Here is a 23956-nt window from a genome sequence, read left to right as displayed (position 1 = left end):
GGACTGAAAGGCTAAAAGTCATTATTCATTCTCCAGGGCTCAGCTGTGTGGTCAGCTTTAAGGGGAGAAAGGCACGGCAGAAGGTGATTTCCACATATGTTTGCAACAGGAGGCTGGAAAGAGGTGCCAAGAATGTGACAGGGAAGCTAATTAAATCAACACATGGTGATCTTTGCTATCTGCTGAAGTCATCTGTGGTGTGCTTCTCAGGCCAAGGGGTGGAAGAGCAGGACTCGGAGTTGAGGCTTGAGAGACTGCAAAAGAAACCTATGTGAAAAAAAGTCCATATAAACAAAAAAAACGGAACAGAATCTCGTCAAAGGGAAGAATCCAAGCAGCAGCAAGAAAGTAACAGTATTTTTCTGGCATTATCCAGAAATCCAGTGGGCAGGAGATGTGATATTCCAGATTCCTTTGGTGACAGGAGTGTGGTTCATTAAATATTCAAGGAATATTTGTTTAATACCTGCCTGGTGTCCAACATGGTACTGGGGCTCGAAATTAGAGTAGAGAGTGAGGCAGAGGGAAGCGAGATGGGAAAAAGGCTTTAAACAAATAAATATACAAGGTCACTTCCATAATAACTGCTATGAGGGATGACAAGGCCGTGCGAAGTGGACTGGGGTGTCCTTCAGAGGGGGTGGTCCCGAAGGCCTGGCTGAGCCCGGCTGGGACCTCAGTGATGGAGGGAACGAATCGGGGGAAAAGGCCCAGCTCAGAGCGGCAGACGGCAGGGCCCTAAGGAAGGCATGTGCTCGTCTTGCTCAAGAACAGAAACCAAAAGGAGGCAAAACGGGGTGCGGACCGGGAGGGGGGGGGGCAGAAACCAGCGGTGGGTAGGGGCCAGACCTCCAAGGCCTGGCAGGCCTGTATGGGCGGTGGATTTATTCCCCTCAAGGGCATGGTGAAGCCGCTTTAAACCACAGCGCAAAGCTGCTGCTGCTTTAAAGCAGGGGAGTGAGGTGATCTGATTGTATCCGTAGCATATTTCCTCACACTAAGGAGTTTTAAAAACAGAACTTCCCTCAGAGTCCTAACGACTAGAAGGCAGCGGGGCTGCTGTCAGGTTCTGGTGGCCCCGGACACTCCCTGGCTTTTTGGCAGCATCTCCAGTCTCTGCCTCCATCTTCTCTCAGCCTTTTCTGTGTGTCTGTCTGTGTCCTCCCCTCAATTTTTTTTTCCTAATTTTTATTGTGGTCACATATGTACAACATACAAGTTCCCATTTAGCTGCTTTTAAGTGTACAATGCAGCCGTATCTGTCACCTTCACTCTCTCTTTAAAGGGCAGCGGTCACTGGCCACCCGGATGCAGTACGATCTCATCTTGCTCCCTAACTACATCCATAAACACCCAATTCCCAAATGAGGTGAAACTCTGAGGTTCTGAGTGGACATGAATTTGAGGGGACACTGTCAGCCCATTTCACTGTTTTATATTTTTTAAATACCACCCTGGCTACTTTGTGGAGGAAAAAACTTCCCGGTGAGAAGGGCTTGCCAGTTTGAAATTATAACGTACCCCAGAGAAGCCACTTCTTAATACTGATTCAATTTTGTGGGGGGCAGGCGTTTCTTTTAAACCTGATTCAAAACGTAGGGTGGGAACGTTTGATTAGATTATCTCCACAGCGATGTGGCATGCCCAATTGTGGGTGTGGCCTTTTAATTAGATGAGATATGACTCCAGCCATCCAAGGTGGGTCTTGATTAGTTTACTGGAATCCTTTACAACAGGAAACATTTTAGAGAAATCTCAGAGCTGACAGAGAGCCAGTGTAGACATTTGGACATTGAGGCAGAAATAGCCTGGGTGCTAAGCAAGGACTCACAGAAATAGCCAGAACTTGAAGAAAAGAAATCTCCAGCCCCAGCAGATGCTAAGCTAAGAGATGAAATTCAGAGTTTTGTCCCGGAGCAGCTAACTGAATGCCCACAGATGCTTAGGGAGGAAACCACTAGCATCAGAAGTTGCAAGCAAGGGAACTGGGAACAAGGACCTGCAGATGCCAGCCACATGCCTTCCCAGATCACCCTGTCTTGAGCCAAGGTATCTTTTTCTGGATGCCTTAGTTAGGACATATTTATGAGTCATTTATCCTTGGGGCTTTAGAAAACAGCAGTCCCACCCTTTACAAGGGCCTATGCAGCGGCTGGTTCTCTACAAATGCAAACTTGTGGGACATTAGGGAGACCACCGTTTCTCAGCTCCACCCTCTCCAAGCATCAGGGCAATACCTGGGCTCTCTGCCACCTATGGGGCACACGCTCTACCCCTCCAGAACAATGAGCTGGAAGCCAGGCTCTCCCCAACTCCCAAGGAACGTGCTCCACCTTCACCAAGGCCTGAGGCGGCACAGCTCTTCCTGAGCAACAAGTTGGAAGACACACCCTCTACCTTCGGGGTTGCTAACTCACTCTCTCCAAGTGCTTGGGTGGGTCCGCTCTCTTGGCCCCTGCTTTCTTGACTTCAGATGTCAGTTTCCATGGTTCTGTCTCTGAAGTTATCTTTCCTCCAACTTGTCCCTTTTCTGTCCTTTTTAGCCCAGACTGGCAGTGACTCCATTTATACTAGCCCAGACTGGCAGTGACTCCATTTATACAGATCCCACAACACTCTTGTTTGGTTTTCTATGCAGTATACTGGGATTATGCCCATGAGACAAAACGACTTTCACAAATCCTTTCTGGATAACTCCATCTCAAATCCTCACTTGTCCTGTAATGGCTGACTGCTTCCATGTTTGGTTAAATCCTCACATGGGGCACTATTCTCTGGGGTCTCCATTTCTGGAAGCCAAGTATTTTCCAGACCATCAATTTCTGGTTTCTTTGTACACAAAGGTTCAGTTCTCAGCTAATCTCTTTCCTGTCACATTTTACTATAAACTACAAGGAGAAGACAGGCTGTCTTTTCCACATTTAGTTTGGAAATTTCCTCAGCTAAGTATCGTGGGTCATCACTTTTAAATTCTAACTTCCATCCAACAGCAGTACTCAATTTGGCCAAATTATCTGCCATTTTTAAACAAGCGTTGCCTTCTTTCCAGTTTGCAATAACGCATGCACCATTTCTGCCCAAGGCCTTATCAGAGGTATGTTGAGAGTCCATATTTCTACCAACAGTCTCCTCAAAGCATTCTAGGCCTTCTCTATCAAGTACCTCGCAACTCTTCCAGAGTCTTCCCTTTATTCATTTAAAAAATCATTCCATGAGCTGAGAACCAGCATCAAGGGACTGAGAAAACCTTCTCAACCAAAAGGGGGAAGAGTGAAATGAGACAAAGTATCAATGGCTGAGAGACTCCAAACAGAGTCGAGAGGTTATCCTGGAGGTTATTCTTATGCATTAAGTAGATATCACCTTGTTATTCAAGATGTAATGGAGAGGCTGGATGGAATTGCCTGAAAATGTAGAGCTGTGTTCCAGTAGCCATGTTTCTTGATGATGATTGTATAATGATATAGCCTTCACAGTGTGACTGTGTGATTGTGAAAACCTTGTGTCTGATGCTCCTTTTATCTACCTTGTCGACAGATGAGTAGAACATATGGAATAAAAATAAATAATAGGGGGAACAAATGTTAAAATAAATTTAGTTTGAAATGCTAGTGATCAATGAAAGGGAGGGGTAAGGGGTATGGTATTTAAAATTTTTTTTTCTGTTGTCTTTTTATTTCTTTTTCTGAATTGATGCAAATGTTCTGGGAAATGATCATGATGATGAATATGCAACTATGTGATGATATTGTGAATTGCTGAGTGTATGTGTTGGGAATGTTTGTGTTTCTTTCTTGTAATGTTTTTTTAATTAATAAAAAATTTTTTAAAAATCATTCCAACATGTTTGGTATTTGCAAAACACAGCAGCACCCCACTTCTCTGGTACCAAAATCTGTTTATTTGCTAAAACTGCCAGAATGCAATATACCAGAAATGGAATGGTTTTTTAAATGGGAACTTTATTAAGTTGCAAGTTTATAGTTCTAAGGCTGTGAAAATGTCCAAACAAAGGCATCCAGGGAAAGATAACTTGATTCAAGAACGGGCGATAGGTCCAGAACAGCTCTGTCAGCTAGAAAGGCACATGGTGATGTCTGCTAGCTTTCTCTGCTGGCTTCTTGTTTCATGAGGATTCCCCAGGGGAGTTCTCCTGCATCTCCAAAGATCTCTGGCTGTTTGACTCTTTTGGCTCTACAACTTTTTCCAAAATGGTTCACTCTTAAAGGGCTCCAGCAAGCAACCCCACCTTGAATGGATGGAAAGATATCGCCATAGAAACCATCTAATCAAAAGTTGCCACCCACAACTGGGTTACCACCCACAATTGGTGGGTCACATCTCCATGGAAATAATAAAAAAGATCCTGCCCAGGAATACTGAATGAGGATTAAAGAATTTGGCTTTTCTAGGGTACATAACAGATTCAAACCAGGTATCTGGGTGGAGGGGAGATATGCTGGAGTTTTCTGTACTGGTTCTGTATTACTTTTCCAACTGTCCTTTAAGTTTGAAATTATTTCAAAATTAAAAGTTTGAGAAGAAAACATCATTTCACCCACAATCTTTCCCAACTCAGTAAATGTCAATCATCCTTTCCGTTGTTAAACACAAAAAGTTTGGAGTCATCTTTTTTTTTCTTTTTTCCTAATTATAAACACTTTCATTCTCCTGTTAAGTTGCTGACCCAGGCCATCTCCCATGAAGTCTGCTGCCTTAGTCACAGCCAAGTCGGGGCAGAGAGACAATTGGCCCAAAGCCCTAGCCCCACAAATCCTCCTCCTCTTTCAGGTCTTTTCCCTTTCCTTTCTGACCTTCATGGCGACCCCTTCAGAGCCCCAAGAAAGTGTGCAAAAGCAAACACAGGGACTTGGGGTTAGGAGACCAATGGGGAGAGATCACTAAGCCCTAATAACAAAGGGGTGAATAGAGAGCTTTTTGTAAAAATGACCTTGAGGTAGAAAACTAGAAGACAAGTTCAGAACAAAGCACCCAGAGCAGATTCTGTCTACTGCTACCAGTCTCCTTTCTGCTTCAGTGGCATGTAAGGCTGGGGCGGAGAGCTGCATCCTACAGTTTATAAGTCATCTTAACAAAAGAAACCTCTAACCCTATCACCCAGGCTCTGAAGGGCTGTCCAAAGTACAGTGGTAGCCCCTCACAAAGGCCATATTTGTCCAAAACTTCATGTTAGTAGGGTGCTGACGTCAGAGCAGTGATTCTCCTTCACCCTAGGGGGGACATCATTCCATAGATGGTGGAAATGAGCCCCAAGCCAGTTTCACCAAGCTTCATCAGATAACCAAATGGCTATAGCTTCTCTCCATGGTACCCCAATCCACCGCTTGTACCTTCGGTGCTGGCTGTCACTATCCACAGACACCCTTGAGCACCAACTGCCCAGACTCCAGCCTTCCACCCACCTCTGCCACTCCATTACCTTCTGCCCAATGCCCTTGGTATGGTGATCAAAGGTGCCCACCAGGCCATCACAGAGTCTCTGTTCCAGATGCATTTGGACAGAGCCTCGGGCTTCCTTGTCTCCACCATCTCTGTCATAGTGCACACTCATGTCTATGTCCTAGTCATCAGCTGTCTGTTCATCAAAGTCTCTTTCTTCCTCCTGCCAGAATTGGGCATCAGTATAGAACGCCAGGCAAGTGCCATCCTTCTCCCACTTGAACTCATATCTCTTTCTGGAAGAGCCGTTCAGCCATACACTCCTGTGTGGTCACATGCTCAGGCAGCCTCCATGCCCTCCCACTCCTCACACTAGTCTTTGTCGTCATCTGAGTGAGACTCTTCTTCTTCCTGCTTTCCTCCTTCCTCCTCCTGCTCTAGAGAGGGACTGGCTGGTGTATCTGCCAGGTAGTTTCCCTGGGGTAGTTCCTGGCCCTCAGCCATGCACACAAGGTCTTTCTGTTCCAGTCTCTGAGTCCTCCTATTCAAAAGGCGCACTGCCACAGCGCAGGGAGGGACCAGTCTTGGGGAACTGGAGCCAGGTGATGACGGGGATGGGGATGGGGAGCTAGGCGCCAGGCCTAGATTAACTTCAAAATATGTGCAGGGCAGTCCCCACGTTTCCCCTGGGCATTGGCACCGGTGAGTTCAGCTCTGGCAGTTGTCTCAGGTCAGCCAGGAGGAAGGTTTCACCCTTGGCCTTGCAGCAAATGCGACCTCGCGGGGAGCAGAATCTTGGCAGGAGAGGGCGCGGGCGTCAGGGCAGAGGCGGAAGCAGCCTGAGGAGAGGCCGCTTAGGCTGATTCTGGTCATGGAAACAGAAAAAAGCACCACCATGTTGCTCCCGGAATGGCTAAAGTAGCTCGGACCTCTCACCACCAGGTAAATAGCCCCTTCTCCTCCACCGACCGGCGCGCCTTTTTGGGTTACTGACCGCTGGAGTCCTCTTTGATGTTTATTTCTCTCTCACACTCTCTGTTAAATGTATCAGCAGATTTGGCTGCTTGCCTTTCAAAATACATGCAGAATACAACCATTTATTGCCCCTCCTACCACGGCTCTCATTAGGATTGCCGCAGGAGGCGCCGACCTTGACTTCCCACTTCTCTCAGGATTGTTCTCCACGTGGCCGCCAGAGGGCGCCTTTGAAAGCACAGTTTCCTGTCCTGTCCCTCTGTCCGAAACCCTCCATGGCTTTTCCATCCCACCCAGAGTAAAGGCCCAAATCCCTTTCAGTGGACTTTAAAGTTCACATAATCCAACACTCAGCATGACTTCTCTGACCCAATCCCTCCCCCTCATCACTGCTCCAGCTACAACAGCCTCCTTGTCCTGTGAGACTAACAAACATACTCCCACCTCCAAGCCTTTGCACTTGTTGTTCCCTCTGCCCACACACCCTTCCTGCAGATAGTTACGCGGCTTGTTTCCCCCAGGTCTCTTCTCAAACAGCACCTTGCCCGGGGCTGCACCCAATCACCTTATTTAAAAGACCAATAGCCCCCCACCCTCTCCCACCCACCCCCAGCACACTTTATTTTCCTTCTTAACACTTACCACCACATAGTATTCCTTACTATTATTAAAGTAATATTATTATAATAGTCCTTGTCTTTTTTCCACCTGACTGTAAGCTCCACGAGAACAGGGGCTTTATTTTGTTCTCTCCTGAATCACCAGGGCAGGATGGCACTAAGTCAATATTTGTCGAATGAATGAAACACTTCCTTAGGGAAGTTCTAGTTTACTAGTTCCTGCCCCCACTATATACTCCTGTAGAACTATCCTTAATAGCACTTCTCATGGTTGTGATTTTTGTGATTTTTGTGATTCTTTGATTGATGTCAATCTTTACCACTGGCCCATAAGCTAAAGAGCGTAGGAGCTAGTCTGTTTTGATTTCTGGCATCTAATATGGAGTCTGGCAGATAGGAGACCCTCAATAGATATTTTCAAATGAGTAGATGATAGAACTTATGGATCATCTCTCCAGAAAAATATATTCCCATATACATCCACAATAATGGGAAATCACAGACTCCCTGAAGACCCAGTGACAGACCCAGATAAGAACCCTCGCTGTACTACACCGGGCTAAACCTACTATGTGGTTTAAACCAGGCTGAAATACAGGAATACTGTCCCTTCTATGTTCTTCAGTCATGCACAGGAAGTAGACATATTCGCAAAATGTCCTTGTTAGATGGGGACTCTCTAGCTAAAGCAGGGCAAAGGGCAAAATCATAGGTAGAAAGAAGCCCTTTCCATATCATCTTAGCATTCCTGTGCCATTGCATTCCTGTGCCAAAGAAAAATGGCTTCAGTGGCAAAAGTTTTGTGCCTTACCACCAAATTGAAACTAATAAATTGGCTGCGACTATTTTTTGTGCAGAATTGTATAACATTTTACTAATTTTAATTAACAGTGCCAATAGAAGCACATCTAGAGAACCTCATGAACATATATTCATACATTGAGCGACTATTTATTGAGCCACACACTGAAAGAGAGTCCAGTATGGGGGAACTATACCGCCTTTTACCCACTGCATCAGAATCTGGACTGTAATAACTCCTCAGCCTGGAGACCACTCTAGAGTTATAACAAAAGTGCTCTTAAACTTGATGTTTTATGAAAGTGGCAGAAGGACTTGTTTGGAGAAACTGTCACAAGCCTCTCGAATGAGTACTATTGATATGCATACTTACAACCAAACACATAGGAGAGGCACAGGTGTTAATATGAGTCTCTGGCTCCTCCTTACTAAAAAAACCTGATGATAACACCAAACCCGGGGAGAAAAGGGCATCCTTCTGGTTCAGGCTGGACTCTTCTTTCTGGTCCTAGAAATCTTAGGTATTTCCCAAATTTTCTTGTCTTTATTATCTGTACTGAAATAATAACTTCATCCTTCGAGGCCCTTATAAGGAATAACAGAAAAGTTCTTCATCATGCATAGCATATATAACTTGTCCAAAGTGCGATCTTTAAGTGCCAAGTCTTTTTCAAAAGGTTTTTACAGAGTAAGTCCCTCAATGGTTGGTTTCTGCTCATGGGTGAAATGGTAGCTCTCTATACCTTGAACCTGAGCACTCTGCATCTGTCTACTTTTAAGACAGGGTTTCTGCCTTATTTATCAAGGCCTAACTTAGTGCCTTTCAAATGGTAGGCAAACAATAATCTTGGATGGATGGAGGGATGAATGAAAGGACAGACAAATGAAAGGGAGGAAGGATGGATGGAACCTGCTTCCCTGTTACTTCCAGGTTTTCAGAAGCATTTTCCACTAAGTATTTCTACAAATCATCAGGGGTGCTTACTGTTATAAAATGAATGTATTCAAGCTCTCAACAGCTTGTGAGTCCTATGTAAGGTCATTTTCTCTTTCAAATTCCTGATGAAAGGGAAATTCAGAGAACCAGAGCCATAGCCTTCAGGCTTTAATGTGCCTCTGCACCTTTGGCTCTGAGCTATCTACTGGCTTATATTACTACTGACCACTGAACTACCAACCCTTGCCTGCCCCTGATCTCCATGGTTCTCCTTCTCCTGCCCCAAACCAGCTACTTCTGAGGTGCCCACAGAGCTCTGTTGGGTCCATAGTTCTGCAGTTCTTTTCTTTCATTCTTGGGAGCGTGAAGGAGCAGGTTCGAGGGAGCACTGCCTGGAAGAGGAGCAATGGAGAAGCATACCTCTAGTGTGCCGGTCCCCATTGATCCTTCTAATCTCCAGGTCTCACTGCTTGGTCTGATCCACTCAGCCAGATGTGTTCTTCACCCACAGTAATTTTCTCTCAGGGACCCGTTTTTTTCTCTCATCTAGCAAGGATTGTTTTGAGGATTCCTAGTTCATCAGACAGGCCTAAAAATGTCTGAACCCTAAAGGAGGACAGGGTTTATACAACTTCTTCCCTACCAGACTCCTGAACTTTATGCAAAACGAGATACGGATGAACAACTGTTTTCAATGTTCTTGAACTTTCTGGTGGGGGGGGACAATGATTCCACAAACATTATAGAACTTTTGGGGTTGGCTTGCAAAAGCACAGAGGATCTAACTCACATGGAACATCACAAAATTTTATTTTTGATCCAACCAATGAACCTGCTACAAATGCTTAGATGGGCACTGTGCTATTTAGGAAGGGCCAAACTGCTGAATCAAGACTGAACAATAATTCTATGGCTTAAAGTATATAGAAGACTGTCTCTTATGGAACAGTTTCACAATATACTTTTTCAGGCAGACATGCAACAAGGCTCCATAGTCATTGAGGGATACAGGATAATGGTGGCTCACCTATCTTCAAAGGGTAACTTTAAAAGTTACTTTATTCATATGAAACTTAACGCTGCAAAGGATAGGTCAAGCCTACTTAAAATTAGGCCTAAGAGTCACCCCCAAGAGAACCTCTTTTCTTGCTCAGATGTGGCCTCTCTCTCCAGCCAACACAATAAGCAAACTCATCACCGTCCCCCTGTCTATGTGGGACATGACTCCCAGGGGTGTGGCAACGTGGGACAGAAATCCTAGAATGAGCTGAGACTCAGCATTAAGGGATTGAGGAAAACCCTAGAATGAGCTGAGACCCAGCATGAAGGGATTGAGAAAACCTTCTAGACCAAAAGGGGGAAGAGTGAAATGAGACCAAGTATCAATGGCTGAGAGATTCCAAATAGAGTAGAGAGGTTATCCTGGAGGTTATTCTTAGGCATTAAGTAGATATCACCTTGTTATTCAAGATGTAAAGGAGAGGCTGAAGGGAAGTGCCTGAAAATGTGGAGCTGTGTTCCAGTAGCCATATTTCTTGAAGATGATTGTATAATGATATAGCTTTCACAATGTGACTGTGTGATTGTGAAAACCTTGTGTCTGATGCTCCTTTTATCTACCTCGTCAACAGACGAGTAGAACATGTGGATAAAAATAAATAATAGGGGGAACAAATGTTAAAATAAATTTAGTTTGAAATGCAAGTGATCAATGAAAGGGAGGGATAAGGGGTATGGTATGTATAATTTTTTATTTTTCTGTTTTTGTTTTATTTCTTTTTCTGTTGTCTTTTTCTGAATTGATGCAAATGTTCTAAGAAATGATTATGATGATGAATATGCAACTATGTGATGATACTGTGAATTATTGATTATATATGTAGAAAAGAATGATCATATGTTAAGAATGTTTGTGTTCCTTTCTTGTAATATTTTTTTAATTTAAAAATTAATAAAAAATAGTTTTAAAATACAGAAAGAAAGAAAGAAAGAAAGAAAGAAAAAGTCACTTTATTCTTTATCGCTTCAGCCAAGGGAAAGGGGAAAAAGGCAGAAAGCAATGAGCAAGCAATGTGGAAGACCCGGGTTTGATTCCCAGACCATGTACCTAAAAAATTTTTTTTAAAAAGTAAAATGCAGAACAGTATGTTCAGGTTGCTACAGGTTGTCACAGAAAGCCAAGAATTTAATACATAATATCTATATGCTTACATGGAAATAGAAAATTCCTGGTAGATATGATAAAAAGAAACTGAAAACCTCTTTATTTCTGGATAGGAAAATCGGAAAACTGCAGTACAGAATGGGAGGGAAGCTTACTTTTCAGCATGTACCCTTGTAGGGATTTAGACTGTTGTATAATGTACATATATCATCTATTTTTTTTTGGTGGGGGTGGAGCATGGGTAGGCTCTGGGAATCAAACCCAGGTCTCCGGCATGGCAGGAGAGAATTCTGCCACTGAGCCACCATTGCACTGCCCATCATCTATTTGTTAAATAATTAAAACTTAAACAAAGAAAACCATATACATAAAAAGGTTTGTCTTTGTTATTTCTTTAATTTCATTACTAACCAACCCCTTTGCTGAAAGACATCGTTCTTCAAAGCTACGGTAATCTCTTCAATCAGATATAATCATGCCTGATAACCTAGGAGCCAGTTTATATTTTTCCATTTGCTTCCTTGCTCCATTGTATGCCAGATTCTCAGAGATACCTATTTTTCTTATTTTCTCAGTTAAAATTTCTTGCCTCTTCCCAAATAGACAGTATATATTCAGTTTTCACATATATTGAGAGTAAAAAGCAGCAAATCTGATCTTAAAGAGGAATTAAGCACAGAAAGACAAAAGTAACAGTTTCAAAGTCCAAGAAAGAACTTCAAAGAAAATCTTGTGAGGGAACCTATCTTTCAGCTAAAACTGACAGAAATCCAGCTCATACAAGTAGAAGAGAAAGAGGAATTTACTGGTTTATATAACTGGGAAATTAAAAAATTGAAGCTGGCTTCAAGTACACATCGATCCAGGGGCCCAGACAAGTCCCACGGCTCACTTTTGCTCAGAATGACGCTCAGCTGTGCTCGGCCATGTTCTGTAGTCAGGCCCTCCTTGCAGCTGTAAGATGCCCAGCAGCAGCTCCACCTCTCAGGCCTCTCATTTACCAATTCCAGTGGAGAGAGAACTTCTCTCTGAGCATTGATAGAGCAAATCCAGAGAAAAACTTTGAGGGGTCATCTTAGACTTATCCCACTTGGACAAGAGTTGGGATTCTAAGACTGGCCTAGCTTAAGCTATGTGCCCATATCAACCCTCTGGGACCCTGTGAAATGTGCAAAGAACTCCCCAAAGGACAGTTTAGGACAGTTAAATCCAGACTGTGACCAATGGATATTTTAAAAGATTTAAAACTATAGAACCTTATTTCCTATAATGGTTAGAAGTAGAAACTTTCAATTTCAAGGCAAGATGGCTGGGAATATCAAACTTCCATAAATATACTGTTTGATTTATCTGTGCTAGACTTACTTTTGAATACCAGATTGGAAACCTATTCATAAAATTGACAGAACATTTCCAAAATGCACTTTGTAAATCAAATTAAAATCCTTTTTGAAATATTGTGGGCCAATGAGAGGGAGCAGTAAGGGGTATGGGATGTATGAGGTTTTTTTTTTCTTTTTTCTTTTTTTTACTTTTTCTGGAGTGATTCAGGTGTTCTAGAAAAGATCATAGTGATGTATACACAACTGTGTGATGATATCATGAGCCATTGGTTGTATAATATGCTTGAATTGTATATGTGTGGCTATTTCTCAATAAAAAAATGTTTTTTTAAACCGTTGATACCTCTGAAACTTTTTTGAGGGGGGATGCATGGTCCAGGAATCGAACCCAGGTCTCCTGCATGGAAGGTGAGTATTTTACCTCTGAACCACCCATACACCCCGATACTTCTGAAACTTTTTGCTCAGTATAAAGTATTTCTGTAGTACAGGCTGCCAAAATTTATCTTCTTCATTTTAGTTACAAACTTTCTAAATGGCCATATGAAATTCAACAGATGAGTTTAGAGTCTATATTTAGTATTGTAATGTAAAAAACTTGAGGTAATTATATTCCTGTTACCAAACGTTCGCTCACTTTCTTCCAGAATCTTTGTGGTCAACTAAACCAACTGGACAAGTGATAGTTCCATAGCCTGATTGATTGAGTAAAGGATTACCGTTATACCATCCATAGCACATAGCAGAGGATTCATTTTTAAGTGAAAGTTTCTTAATAAGTAGAAAACCCCAGCTTCAATCAAAAGCTTAAACATCTAGTTTATTTGAACACCATAATTACATGGAATCTTGAATAGGGCATGAGATCTTGTTGGTTTGTACAGGTTAGTGTGATATCCCGATACATCCCAGAATCATTTGGGCAGAGAATAAAAAAAGTATTTGCAAAGTCTGCTTGGGGAACTAGGGAGAAAGGAGGAAACATACTGTTCTAGTCTGCTAGCTGCTGGAATGCAGTATACCAGAAACGGAACGGCTTTTAACAAGGGGAATTTAATAAGTTGCTAGTTTACAGTTCTAAGGCTGAGAAAATGTCCCAATTAAAACAAGTCTATAGAAATGTCCAATCAAAGGCATCCAGGGAAAGATACCTTGGTTCAAGAAGGCTGATGAAGTTCAAGGTTTCTCTGTCAAGTGAGAAGGCACATGGTGAACACAGTCAGGGCTTCTCTCTCAGCTGGAAGGGCACATGGCGAATATGGTGTCATCTGCTAGCTTTCTCTCCTGGCTTCCGGTTTCATATACTTTCCCACCTGGAGATTCCTGATAATCTCCCAAGCAGTGGGGACAACCAATTCAATAGGCTGAGCCCTCGATCTTGGAGCTTGCCCCTATGAAACCTATTCTTGCAAAGGAGAAGCTAAGCCTACTTATAATTATGCCTAAGAGTCACCCCCAGAAAACCTCTTTTGTTGTTCAAATGTATCCTCTCTCTAAGCCAACTCAGCAGGTGAACTCACTGCTCTCCCCGCTACATGGGACATGACTCCCAGGGATATAAATCTCCCTAGCAACATGGGACCTGAATCCTGGGAATGAGCCAGGACCTGGCATCACAGGATTGAGAAAGCCTTCTTGACCAAAAGGGGTAAGAAAGAAATGAGACAAAATAGTGTCATTGGTTGAGAGATTTCAGAGTCAAGAGGTTATACTGAAGGTTATTCTTACACCTCATATGTATATATATATATCCCTATTTAGTTTTTGGTGTATTGGAGTTGCTGGAGGGAAGTTCCTGAAACTGTTGAACTGTGTTCCAGTAGCCTTGATTCTTGATGATGATTATTTAACTATATAGCTTTTACAATGTGACTGTGTGATTGTGAAAACCTTGTGGCTGATGCTTTCTTTATCCAGAGTATGGACAGATGAGTAAAAACATAAGGACAAATTAAATAAATAGGGGGGGTTAAGGGGTAAAAAAAATTGGGTAAACTACAATACTAGAGGTCAATGAGAGGGAGGGGTAAGGGGTATGGGATGTATGAGGTTTTATTTTATTTCTTTTTATGCAATGATGCAAATGTTCTAAAAATGATCATGGTAATGAATACACAACTATATGATGATATTGTGAGCCATTGACTGTATACTCTGGAAGAACTATATGTGCATGAAGATAATACAAATATTTTTGAAAAAAAAGCTTGGATGTCTTTGTTACAAGAAATTGCTCATTTTTATAGTATCACTATGAAAATATGCATGAGAGCTAGTGCTATATATGTCAGTTAATGCCAAACACCTTTTATTTGGAATAAAATGATTAAAGACAAATTTCTAAAACATCATCAAGGTGCTTTTAAAGCAACAATTCCCTTCTATAACTGAGACATTACATTCTGGGGTGTTTCAGATCACTAAGAATGACACAAAATCTTCAAAACAAAATTAATTTTAATCACTTTTATTTAAAAACATATATAAATAGGCCACATAACACTGAAGCCTGAGAGGGCTGCAGTCTTTTTTAAGAACGTAATCATCCCGACCAATAATTATGGTTAATTCAGTGATAATATTATCCCTCTTCAAGCAGCAGCACAGTCACTAGCAAACATCTTATAATCACCTTACATGAGCATTAGAGAGTTACAGTGGTGGGCCACAGCCCTGTCCTCAAGGAGCTTACAGTGCATCTGGAGAGGCAGGAAACATAGAGAAGAAACACAAAGAGCCAGCTCTGAGTTCATATCCCTATCATAACAAGAACAATCACTGGCAAAAGTTGTCTTGTGTTTTAACAGAGGATTCTTGGGAATATCTTAGCGATTATATACTGCATCAAGTCTCAACATGACATATTAAAAAAAAAACACTTTTTATTTAGTCGATTAATATTTGTGTTCACTCATGTTTCAACTCAATTGCATTAGAAAAAGAGGAAACATAATTCTAAGCCAATTGTACCATAATGTTTGCTGTCCCACGTGGAAAAATGTATTGTATATGTCCTAGAATTATTCCACGATTCCACATCCAGATGTTAAATTCAATAGCTTTTACTGCCAAACCGATGTGCAAATTCAGACAATGTGCAGACAGTGCCCCATCCTACTGCAGGATTCATGCTGATGAAATCATTCAGATTCATTTTGGAATCTAGAAATATATAAGAAAGAAGATTCCACTGAAAATACAATTTTGGTTTAATGGTAACAAAACAACCCAGAAAACCAAGGTAGGGAAAATTATTCAAATGAATAAGGGTAAAATATCTTCTGCTGTCTTCTTGACCAAAATTAAAACCTCAGTCTAATCATGACAAAATATTCCACAAACCCGAATTAAGGAGTACTCTACAAAATAATTTACCAGAACTGTTCAAACATATAAAACAAGTCATAAAAATAAAAAAACTAAAAAAAAACAAAAACTGGGGCATTGTCACACATAAAAAGAGACGAGACACATAACGACAAAATGCAATATGAGATCATGGGTTGGAATTGGACCAGAAAAATGAAATCAGTGGAAAAACTTGAGAAACTTGAGTAAAGTTTATAGATTTGCTAACTGTACTGAACAATAGTATTGTAGTCAACTGCATCAACTTTCTGGTTTCTTTAACTGTACTATGGTTATGTAAAAATTTAACATCAGGGAAAACTGAATGAAGGGTATACAGGAGCTCTCTATACTGTTACGGCAAAATTTCTCTAAGTTTAAAATTATTTCAAAATAAAAAAGCTAAATGAAAAAAATGCATAAATAATCAAACTGCCAATTTCAGAAAAGTCAGAGGATCCAACAGAGATACAATCAGTTAAACCCAATGTGGACTGAATGTCTACTGTGTGCTAGGCTTTGAGGGTTAGGTGCTCAGGTCTAAAAGACCAGGGAAATGCTGAACTTACACAGTGCCCAGGGCAGGCCCTATACAGCAGGTTTCCCAAAACAGTCAACCCACAAAGCCCTCTGCTAACCTAAGAGCTATCCCAATTCTAACTCTGAGCTTGGGAAGCAGGTTGGTGTACCAACAACAATACCAACATCAATTTTTTAAATTAAGAGAGCTTTTCACAAAAGAGTCTCAAAAATGAGAGGTTAAATCCTCTTCTGGCATTAACTACCTTTGAATATGCCAAATATACTTATCTTACTCCTCAATGAAATGCTATTATTACTCCCCTATTTTTCTGGCATGTTGCATTGCTTCAGAGTACTTTCAACACAGACAGTATTATCCACGCGATGGGATGATCTCCCCCACCCATAAACTGAATGTTTTATTCCATTCATATGAATGCCAAACAGTAGTAATAAAGTAAAGAACTCTTTTTCTTCTTAAACCTCAGGTAATTATATATTGGACTGAGGCCTAAAAGCACATAAATGAAATGAGTGATGCAGTGAAACATGCTCTCTCTGCTCCCCCTCTAATGTAAATTTTATTATAGAGCCAGTGAAATGGCATGTGCTGGTTTGAATTTGTTATGTACCCCAGAAAAGACTATGTTCTTTTAATCATTCTTGTGGGAGCAGACCTACTGGTGTGGGACTTTTGGGTTAGACTGTTTTCATGGAGATGTGATCCAATCCATTCAAGGTAGGTCTAAATCCCCTTGCTGGAGTCCTTTATGAGAGGATAAAAGATAGACGAAACTCAAAGAGAGCTCAGAGAAGCTAAGAGATGAAATTCAGAGTTTGCCCTAGAGGAGCAAAGAAAGAAACACCCAGAGACATCTGGAGACAGCCACTGAAACGAGAACCAGGAAATAAGGACCAGTAGATGTCACCATGTGCCTTCCCATGCAACAGAGGAACCCTGGATGCCAGTGGCCTTTCTTCAGAGAAGGTATCTTCCTCTTGATGCCTTAATTTGGACATTTCCATTGCCTTAGAACTGTAAATTTGTAATCTAATAAAACCCCATTGTTCTGATATACTGCCTTCTGGCAGCTTTAGCAAACCAAAACATGGAATTTCACACATCATAATGATACACTGACCCCCCTTCGGGGAATGGTGAGAGTGGGGAGAAATTCAACCTCCCCAAGTTGAATTCTTGATATTCTCACAAGCAGTGTGGACAACCAAAGCTATAGGCTGAGACCCCAGTCTTGGGGTTTGTTCATATGAAACTTAACCCCACAAAGGATAGGACAAGTCTACTTAAAATTTAGGCCCAAGAGTCACCCCCAAGAGAGCCTCTTTTGTTGCTCAGATGTGGCCTCTCTCTCCAGCCAACATGATGAGCAGTCTCACCACCCTCCCCCTCTCTGCGTGGGACATGACTCCCAGGGATGTGGACCTTCCTGGCAACATGGGACAGAGATCCTGGAATGAGCTGAGACTCACCATCAAGGGACTGAGAAAAACCCTAGAATGAGCTGAGAATTAACATCAAGGGATTGAGAGAACCTTCTCAACCAAAGGGGAAGAGTGAAATGAGACTAAGTGTCAATGGCTCAGAGATTCCAAACAGAGTCAAGAGGTTATCCTGGAGGTTATTCTTATGCATTAAGTAGATATCACCTTGTTGTTCAAGATGTAGCGGAGAGGTTGGAGGGAACTGCCTGAAAATGCAGAGCTGTGTTCCAGTAGCCATGTTTCTTGATGATGATTGAACAATGATACAGCTTTCACAATGAGACTCTGTAAATGTGAAAACCTTGTGTCTGATGCTCCTTTTAGCTACTATATCAACAGACGAGTAGAACATATGGAATAAAAATAAATAATAGGGGGAACATTTAACAAATGTTAAAATAAATTTAGTTTGAAATGCTAGTGGTAAATGAAAGCGAGGGGTAAGGGGTATGGTATGTATAATCTTTTTTTTTTCTCTGTTATTGTTTTATTTCTTTTTTTGTTGTCTTTTTATTTCTTTTTCTAAATCGATGCAAATGTTCTAAGAAATGATGAATATGCAACTATGTGACGATATTAAGAATTACTGATTGTATATCTAGAATGGAATGATATCTTAATGTTTTGCTTGTTAATTTTTTTTTAATTAATAAAAAAAGTAAAAAAAAAATACACTGGCGATTTCTTTCAACATGACATGAAACCCTGCAATAGCAAGGTGCTACTAGTCCTTCTGTTAAACGGCACAAAGATGCAAATTTCCTCAAATCCTGTAGCTCAGTGGTAGTATAGTCAACATTCCAGCAATTTGTAAGCATCATAACTCTGATCCTAAACACCTTACTCTAGCATGGTTTTTTAAGCCTTACAGTCCTGTTCTCCTGTGTCTAAATTTCTGAACCTAATATATGCACAACTAGCACTCACCCTCTTACCTCTCCCCAGTCCCCCTCAGGGATTTTTATTCAAAGGATAACCTTACCCTTGGGTAAGGGAAAATGTTGATCTGTACAGTGACTCTGAGAAGGCATCCTTGGGCTCACCTCCAGTTTCAATGCAGGGATATGATGGAGGCGGTTCTCTCCAGTTCCCACTAGAATCTTTCATATGAGAACGATCAGAGGCAAAGTTCTTCAAATATGAATCTGCACGGATCACTCTAAATTTTCTGCAGATAAATCAACATACATTTTATATTAGGGAGGCATCGCATTTGAAATTCTAACTCAGTTTTTATATGGGCTCCATTTCTATGACATGCACAAAACTACCTAGGCACTTGGGCATAACAGTAATACACAAAAATGTATGCAGCTTTATTACCTGTTAAAGAAACCATGGAAAACATGCAACTGAAATTCTTGGCACTATGAAATTTTGGAAGGGATAAATAAATAACGTAAGGTAAAACTCTCCATCTTGTTTACTTATCTCCCTGTCTCCCACCCCACCCATTTTTAATACATTTACTTGAAATATATTTTAAATCCAACAACCACCAATAACAATAAAAATCACCCAGAGACATAAATTGAAATCAAGTAGCTATAAATAAGAATTAGTTGTACAGTTAAACTTCCTGAGTAGCTGCTCCATTTATGAGGTTGCAAAAGCTTTTAAACTCTCTGTGATTCAATTTCCTCCTCTACAATAAGGACTTAATAACAGTAACTACTCCAAGGGCTGCTATGAAGATTAACTACTTTAATATATGGAAAGCATAGAGAATAGTGCCTGGCACTTAATAAGTACTCAATAAAAGTATTAATCAACTTTTACAAAAAAATAATTTTCCACAATTCTGTTCTCAAATTTGAAGAATTTAAGTTTTCATTAAGCAAAAGACATTAAAAGTGATTCAGTCTGGATATCTAATGATATTGAGGAATTTTGCTCATTTCTTAGTACATATTAGAATTATTGTTGGGTTTCAAAAAATAAATTTTTACCTTTTAAAATATGTATGAACTTGTTAAAATGTACCTTGAAAATTACTGCACTTTTTTGTAAACATGCCATATTTCACAATAAAAAACTTTTTTATAAACAAATACATACAACATATTTACAAATGAAATGATACAATGACTGAAATTACTTCAATATATTAGGGAGGGGGAAAGTGGGATGGGGGAAGAGTAGATTGGATTATAGATGAAACAAAAACTGGCCATGAGTTTTTTGCTATTGAGGCTGGATATGTAAAGGTGCACTATTCAGCCTTCCTATGTGCTTACATTTCTCACTAAAAAAAGGTAAAAGCACAGAAGTGATTTCAGTAGGATGACTGTTTTCTCACCCCAGGACTGTCCACCCCATTAGAGTTCAGGACACTTCACTTGGGTCCTTATTGTCTTTCTCCTCTTTTATTCCAGCTGCACAAGTGCTTTTGGCCACTGGGCCTTCTCACCTCAGTTATCTCAGGGGTAAATGCTCCTGCCAGTTACCAAACGCTGCCACTAAAGATCCATTACCCAAGCTTTTCAACATCATGTTTTTGTGTCAGGCATTTAGATTTTGGTTAGTTTTCATGTTTTCTACTTCAGTGATCTTCGTTCTTTAATTTTTTGCAATCTAATATGGCTTATGTCAACCAGGGTTCAATGCAATGCCTTTATATGACAGACTTGGGCAACAATACGATTGTCCTCAATAATGGAATCAGAGGTCACCACAGATCCTGAATACTACCTGCAGGCTCTCAGAACAGAAAAAGATCCATGGATAACAACAAAGCATTTGCCTATAATCTCTCCAGGTCGCCTCACTACATAGCATCTTCATTTAGACAACGATGGTCCTCAAACAGTTCAGATTGGCCAGTATTACTATATGATGTCATGAGGTTTACAGAGACAGCAAAGGACTCAGTACAAACGTGGTGACTCAGCCCAAGCCTCGGAAATGTCCTGATAACCTCAGCCATGGGTGGCTGGGGCTGGAACTGAGTCTTTTGGACAAAGCTGTAAAACCTCAGTTTCCTTCACTTCAGTCTCTTTTCTTCAAACCAAGTTACAGCAATTCATAGGAATATATCTCATCCAATTCCTACCTTTCCTTCTTTGCAGACAAGACCAGGAAAAAATTAGGATAAGAAAATACACACAAACTCTTCCTCCATTATTTCCTACAACTTCTTAATTATTAATACAGAGTGTTCACATGTCTTTATTCAAGGACCCAGAACAACACTGTTTTTAATGTAAACTATAAAGCATATGGCAGCTTTCTAAGACTGAATGCAATGCTAGAGAAAGAAACCTAGTAAGGGATACTAAATTTGGCACTCTTCCCAAAGCATATAATACTATAATACTTTAATATTATATAATATATAATATAGTATATATGCTTTCTAAAGAACATATTATATAATACACATATTTACATATTTCAAAGCATATATAATACAATAATATTATACATTTGTTTATATAGTTATGTATGTTACAATACAGTATATAGTAGATAATATTTAATATGGTTAAAAATATGCTTTGGGAAGCATATGAAAAGTTCTTTTACACTAAATTACAAAGGCACAAAAATATATCTTTTGCCTTATTTATTCAATTATATATGAACAGCACTAGAACACCATTTTTAGGTGCTGTCATCTAGTTCTATCAATTTTGGCACCACAGGCATGCTCCCCACAAATGAAAATATGAAAGAAATCTCCAAAATTTTGAAAAGAAAATGTTTATGATCTCATCACACAAACTTTTTAAAAGACTGCCAACCTAACATGGGACAGAAATCCTAGAATGAGTTGGGACTCAGCATCAAGGGATTGAGAAAATCTTCTCGACTAAAATGGGGAAAAGCGAAATAAGACCAAATAAAGTGTCAATGGCTGAGAGATTCCAAACAGAGCTGAGAGGTTATTCTGAAGGTTATTCTTAAACATTAAACAGATATCACCTTTTTAGTTAAGGCGTAATGGAGAGGCTGGAGGGAAGTGCCTGAAAATGTAGAGCTGTGTTCCAGTAGCCATGTTTCTTGAAGATGACTGTAAAATGATACAGCTTTCGCAATGTGACAGTATGATTGTGAAAACCTTGTGTCTGATGCTCCTTTTATCTACCTTATTGATAGATGAGTAAAACATATGGATTAAAAATAAATAATAGGGGTAACAAATGTTAAAATAAATTTAGTAGACTGAAATGCTAGTGATCAATGAAAGGGAGAGGTAAGGGGTATATGGTATATATGAATTTTTTTCTTTTTATTTCTTTTCCTGAATTGATGCAAATGTTCTAAGAAGTGACCATGACGATGAATAAAAAATAAAAAAGACTGCCAACCTTTCATATGATGGATATCCTTCAAAACTTTAAAACATTTTGAATCTCCTATATAGCACATCATTCTCAAATGTCAACCTAAGGGTGACGCAAAGACAAGTGATCTTTAAAGGACAAATGCAAAAAAACTCTGTATGACTGTCAAGGTCTTACTTCTTACTTCAGAAGCAAGTAAATCCATTCTGAATTTCCTCACCTTCTAAACTGTGGGTGAATATCATCATCAGACTTAAAGGCATCCTCTACATAAGTATCAAAGGGGCAAGGAAATGGCAAGACAGTATCGAGATCATAAATGAAGTTCTGTCCTCCACTTGAAACATGAAGCAATATAACATGGTAATCCTAGAAGTGAAAGTTGCTAAAGTTAACTAAGTTACTTTACAATAGTGAATTTCAAGGTTACAGTCTTAACACCATACATATGATCAAAAACAGATACAAGACTAACACAGCCCTTCTTACAACAGCAAAACAAAATAAAGCAAACAAACACAAAATCCTATATGTATGATCAAAAACAGATACAAGACTAATACAGCCCTCCTTATAACAGGAAAACGAAATAAAGCAAACAAACACAAAACCCTAATATCAGTGACAGAGAATGATTAATAAAGAATGGAAATATTCATATACGTTAAATGTAAACCCTTTGATCCAGCAATTTCACCATTTTTAGGTGCTGTCATCTAAACTTACAGAAAAATGAACATAAGCATGTAAAGGTGTATATATACAAAGATAATCTCTGCAGCACTGTACATATTAATGAAAATTCAGAAACAAGTGAAAGTCCATCACGAGAGGAATGGTTACTAAATTGTGATACAGCCACATAACAGAATATTATGCAGCTGTTAAAAAGAATTAGGTAAAATTATGTGGAAATCAGAAAAATATCACATTATTGATATATTGATGGATGGAAAGAATAATTTGCAGAATAAGTACGTATCATGTATTATTTTTAAAAAGTCCTAGGTGTCTGAGTACATAAATGGGCATTCAGAAGTACATACATATGCATAAGAATGCACAAAAAAAAGTCTGCAAGGATATCCTCCAAACTGTTAACAAAAAGGACTTCTTAAGGTTAGCCTGAGAGAGCAAGGACTTTAATTTCTTGTTTTATATAGTTCTACGTTGTTTGAAGTTGTTACATATATGTACTACTTTTGTAATTAAAAGAAAAATGTTTTTTTTATGATGATTGTACAATGATATAGCTTTCACAATGTGACTGAGTGATTGTGAAAACCTTGTGTCTGATGCTCCTTTTATCTACCTTGTCAACAGATGAGTAGAACATACAGAATAAAAATAAATAATAGGGGGAACAAATGTTAAAAAGAAAAATGTTTGAAAAAAAAAAAATGAGCCAGGGCGGTGCAATGGTGGCTCAGTGTCATAATTTTCGCCTGCCGTTCCAGAGACCCAGGTTCATTTCCTGGAGCCTACCCATGTGAAAAACAAAACAAAAAAAAGCAAACAACAATAAAAAATCAGCCAATTCCTAACTATGGCCATGAAGGGAGAAAGACAAAATAGATGCCATCTCCCAGGGAGGGTATGTGTTAATTCTCATGCTGTCTTCCAGACAGGAGCCATTGCCCAAAAGTGATTTCAAAGCTGAAGAGGTTTTGGGGAGGTTACCAAGGGCCATGACTGCAGTCTGGTGGTTTGAGTTTTCCAGAAGAAAAACCCTCTCACAGAGAACAACACTGAGAAATAAAAATTTCAATCGAACAACCTAATAGTACCATCTTACATTTCTGCAATACTATGGAGTTTATAAAGCACTTTCTCAAGCATTATTTCATTTGAGCCCTGCAACAGCCCTGAAGTAGGGGAGAAAATTAGCTGGGACTAGAGATGCTATACTATCAGAGCATAAAATGCTTCCTTCAGCTCCATCTTTCTTAGCGAAGCAGAAATGGCATCAGAAATGGATGCTATTTCCTCTGTGCCAGTCTGAATCTGTTGTGTACCTCAGAAAAATCAAGTCCTTTAATTCAGTACTGCTGGATGGT

General features: G+C 40.0%; 1 protein-coding gene and 1 pseudogene across 1 annotated transcript in view; both read right to left on the bottom strand.

The window, feature by feature from the left end:
* Positions 1-4915: 4915 nt before the first annotated feature.
* Positions 4916-6663, bottom strand: LOC143686880 (G patch domain-containing protein 3 pseudogene; annotated as a pseudogene).
* A 7788-nt stretch (positions 6664-14451) lies between these two features.
* NTAQ1 (N-terminal glutamine amidase 1) overlaps positions 14452-23956 on the bottom strand; it is a 28757-nt gene continuing 19252 nt past the window's right edge. The window contains 4 exon segments of the mRNA XM_077167587.1: positions 14452-15304; positions 15307-15402; positions 18657-18781; positions 22120-22268. Of these exon segments, the coding sequence (XP_077023702.1) occupies positions 15261-15304; positions 15307-15402; positions 18657-18781; positions 22120-22268 (414 nt within the window). The 3' untranslated portion in view covers positions 14452-15260.

The sequence above is a fragment of the Tamandua tetradactyla genome, chromosome 6 (genome assembly GCF_023851605.1).
Source record: "Tamandua tetradactyla isolate mTamTet1 chromosome 6, mTamTet1.pri, whole genome shotgun sequence".
Taxonomy (NCBI): domain Eukaryota; kingdom Metazoa; phylum Chordata; class Mammalia; order Pilosa; family Myrmecophagidae; genus Tamandua; species Tamandua tetradactyla.
This window is presented reverse-complemented; position numbering and strand designations above follow the sequence as displayed.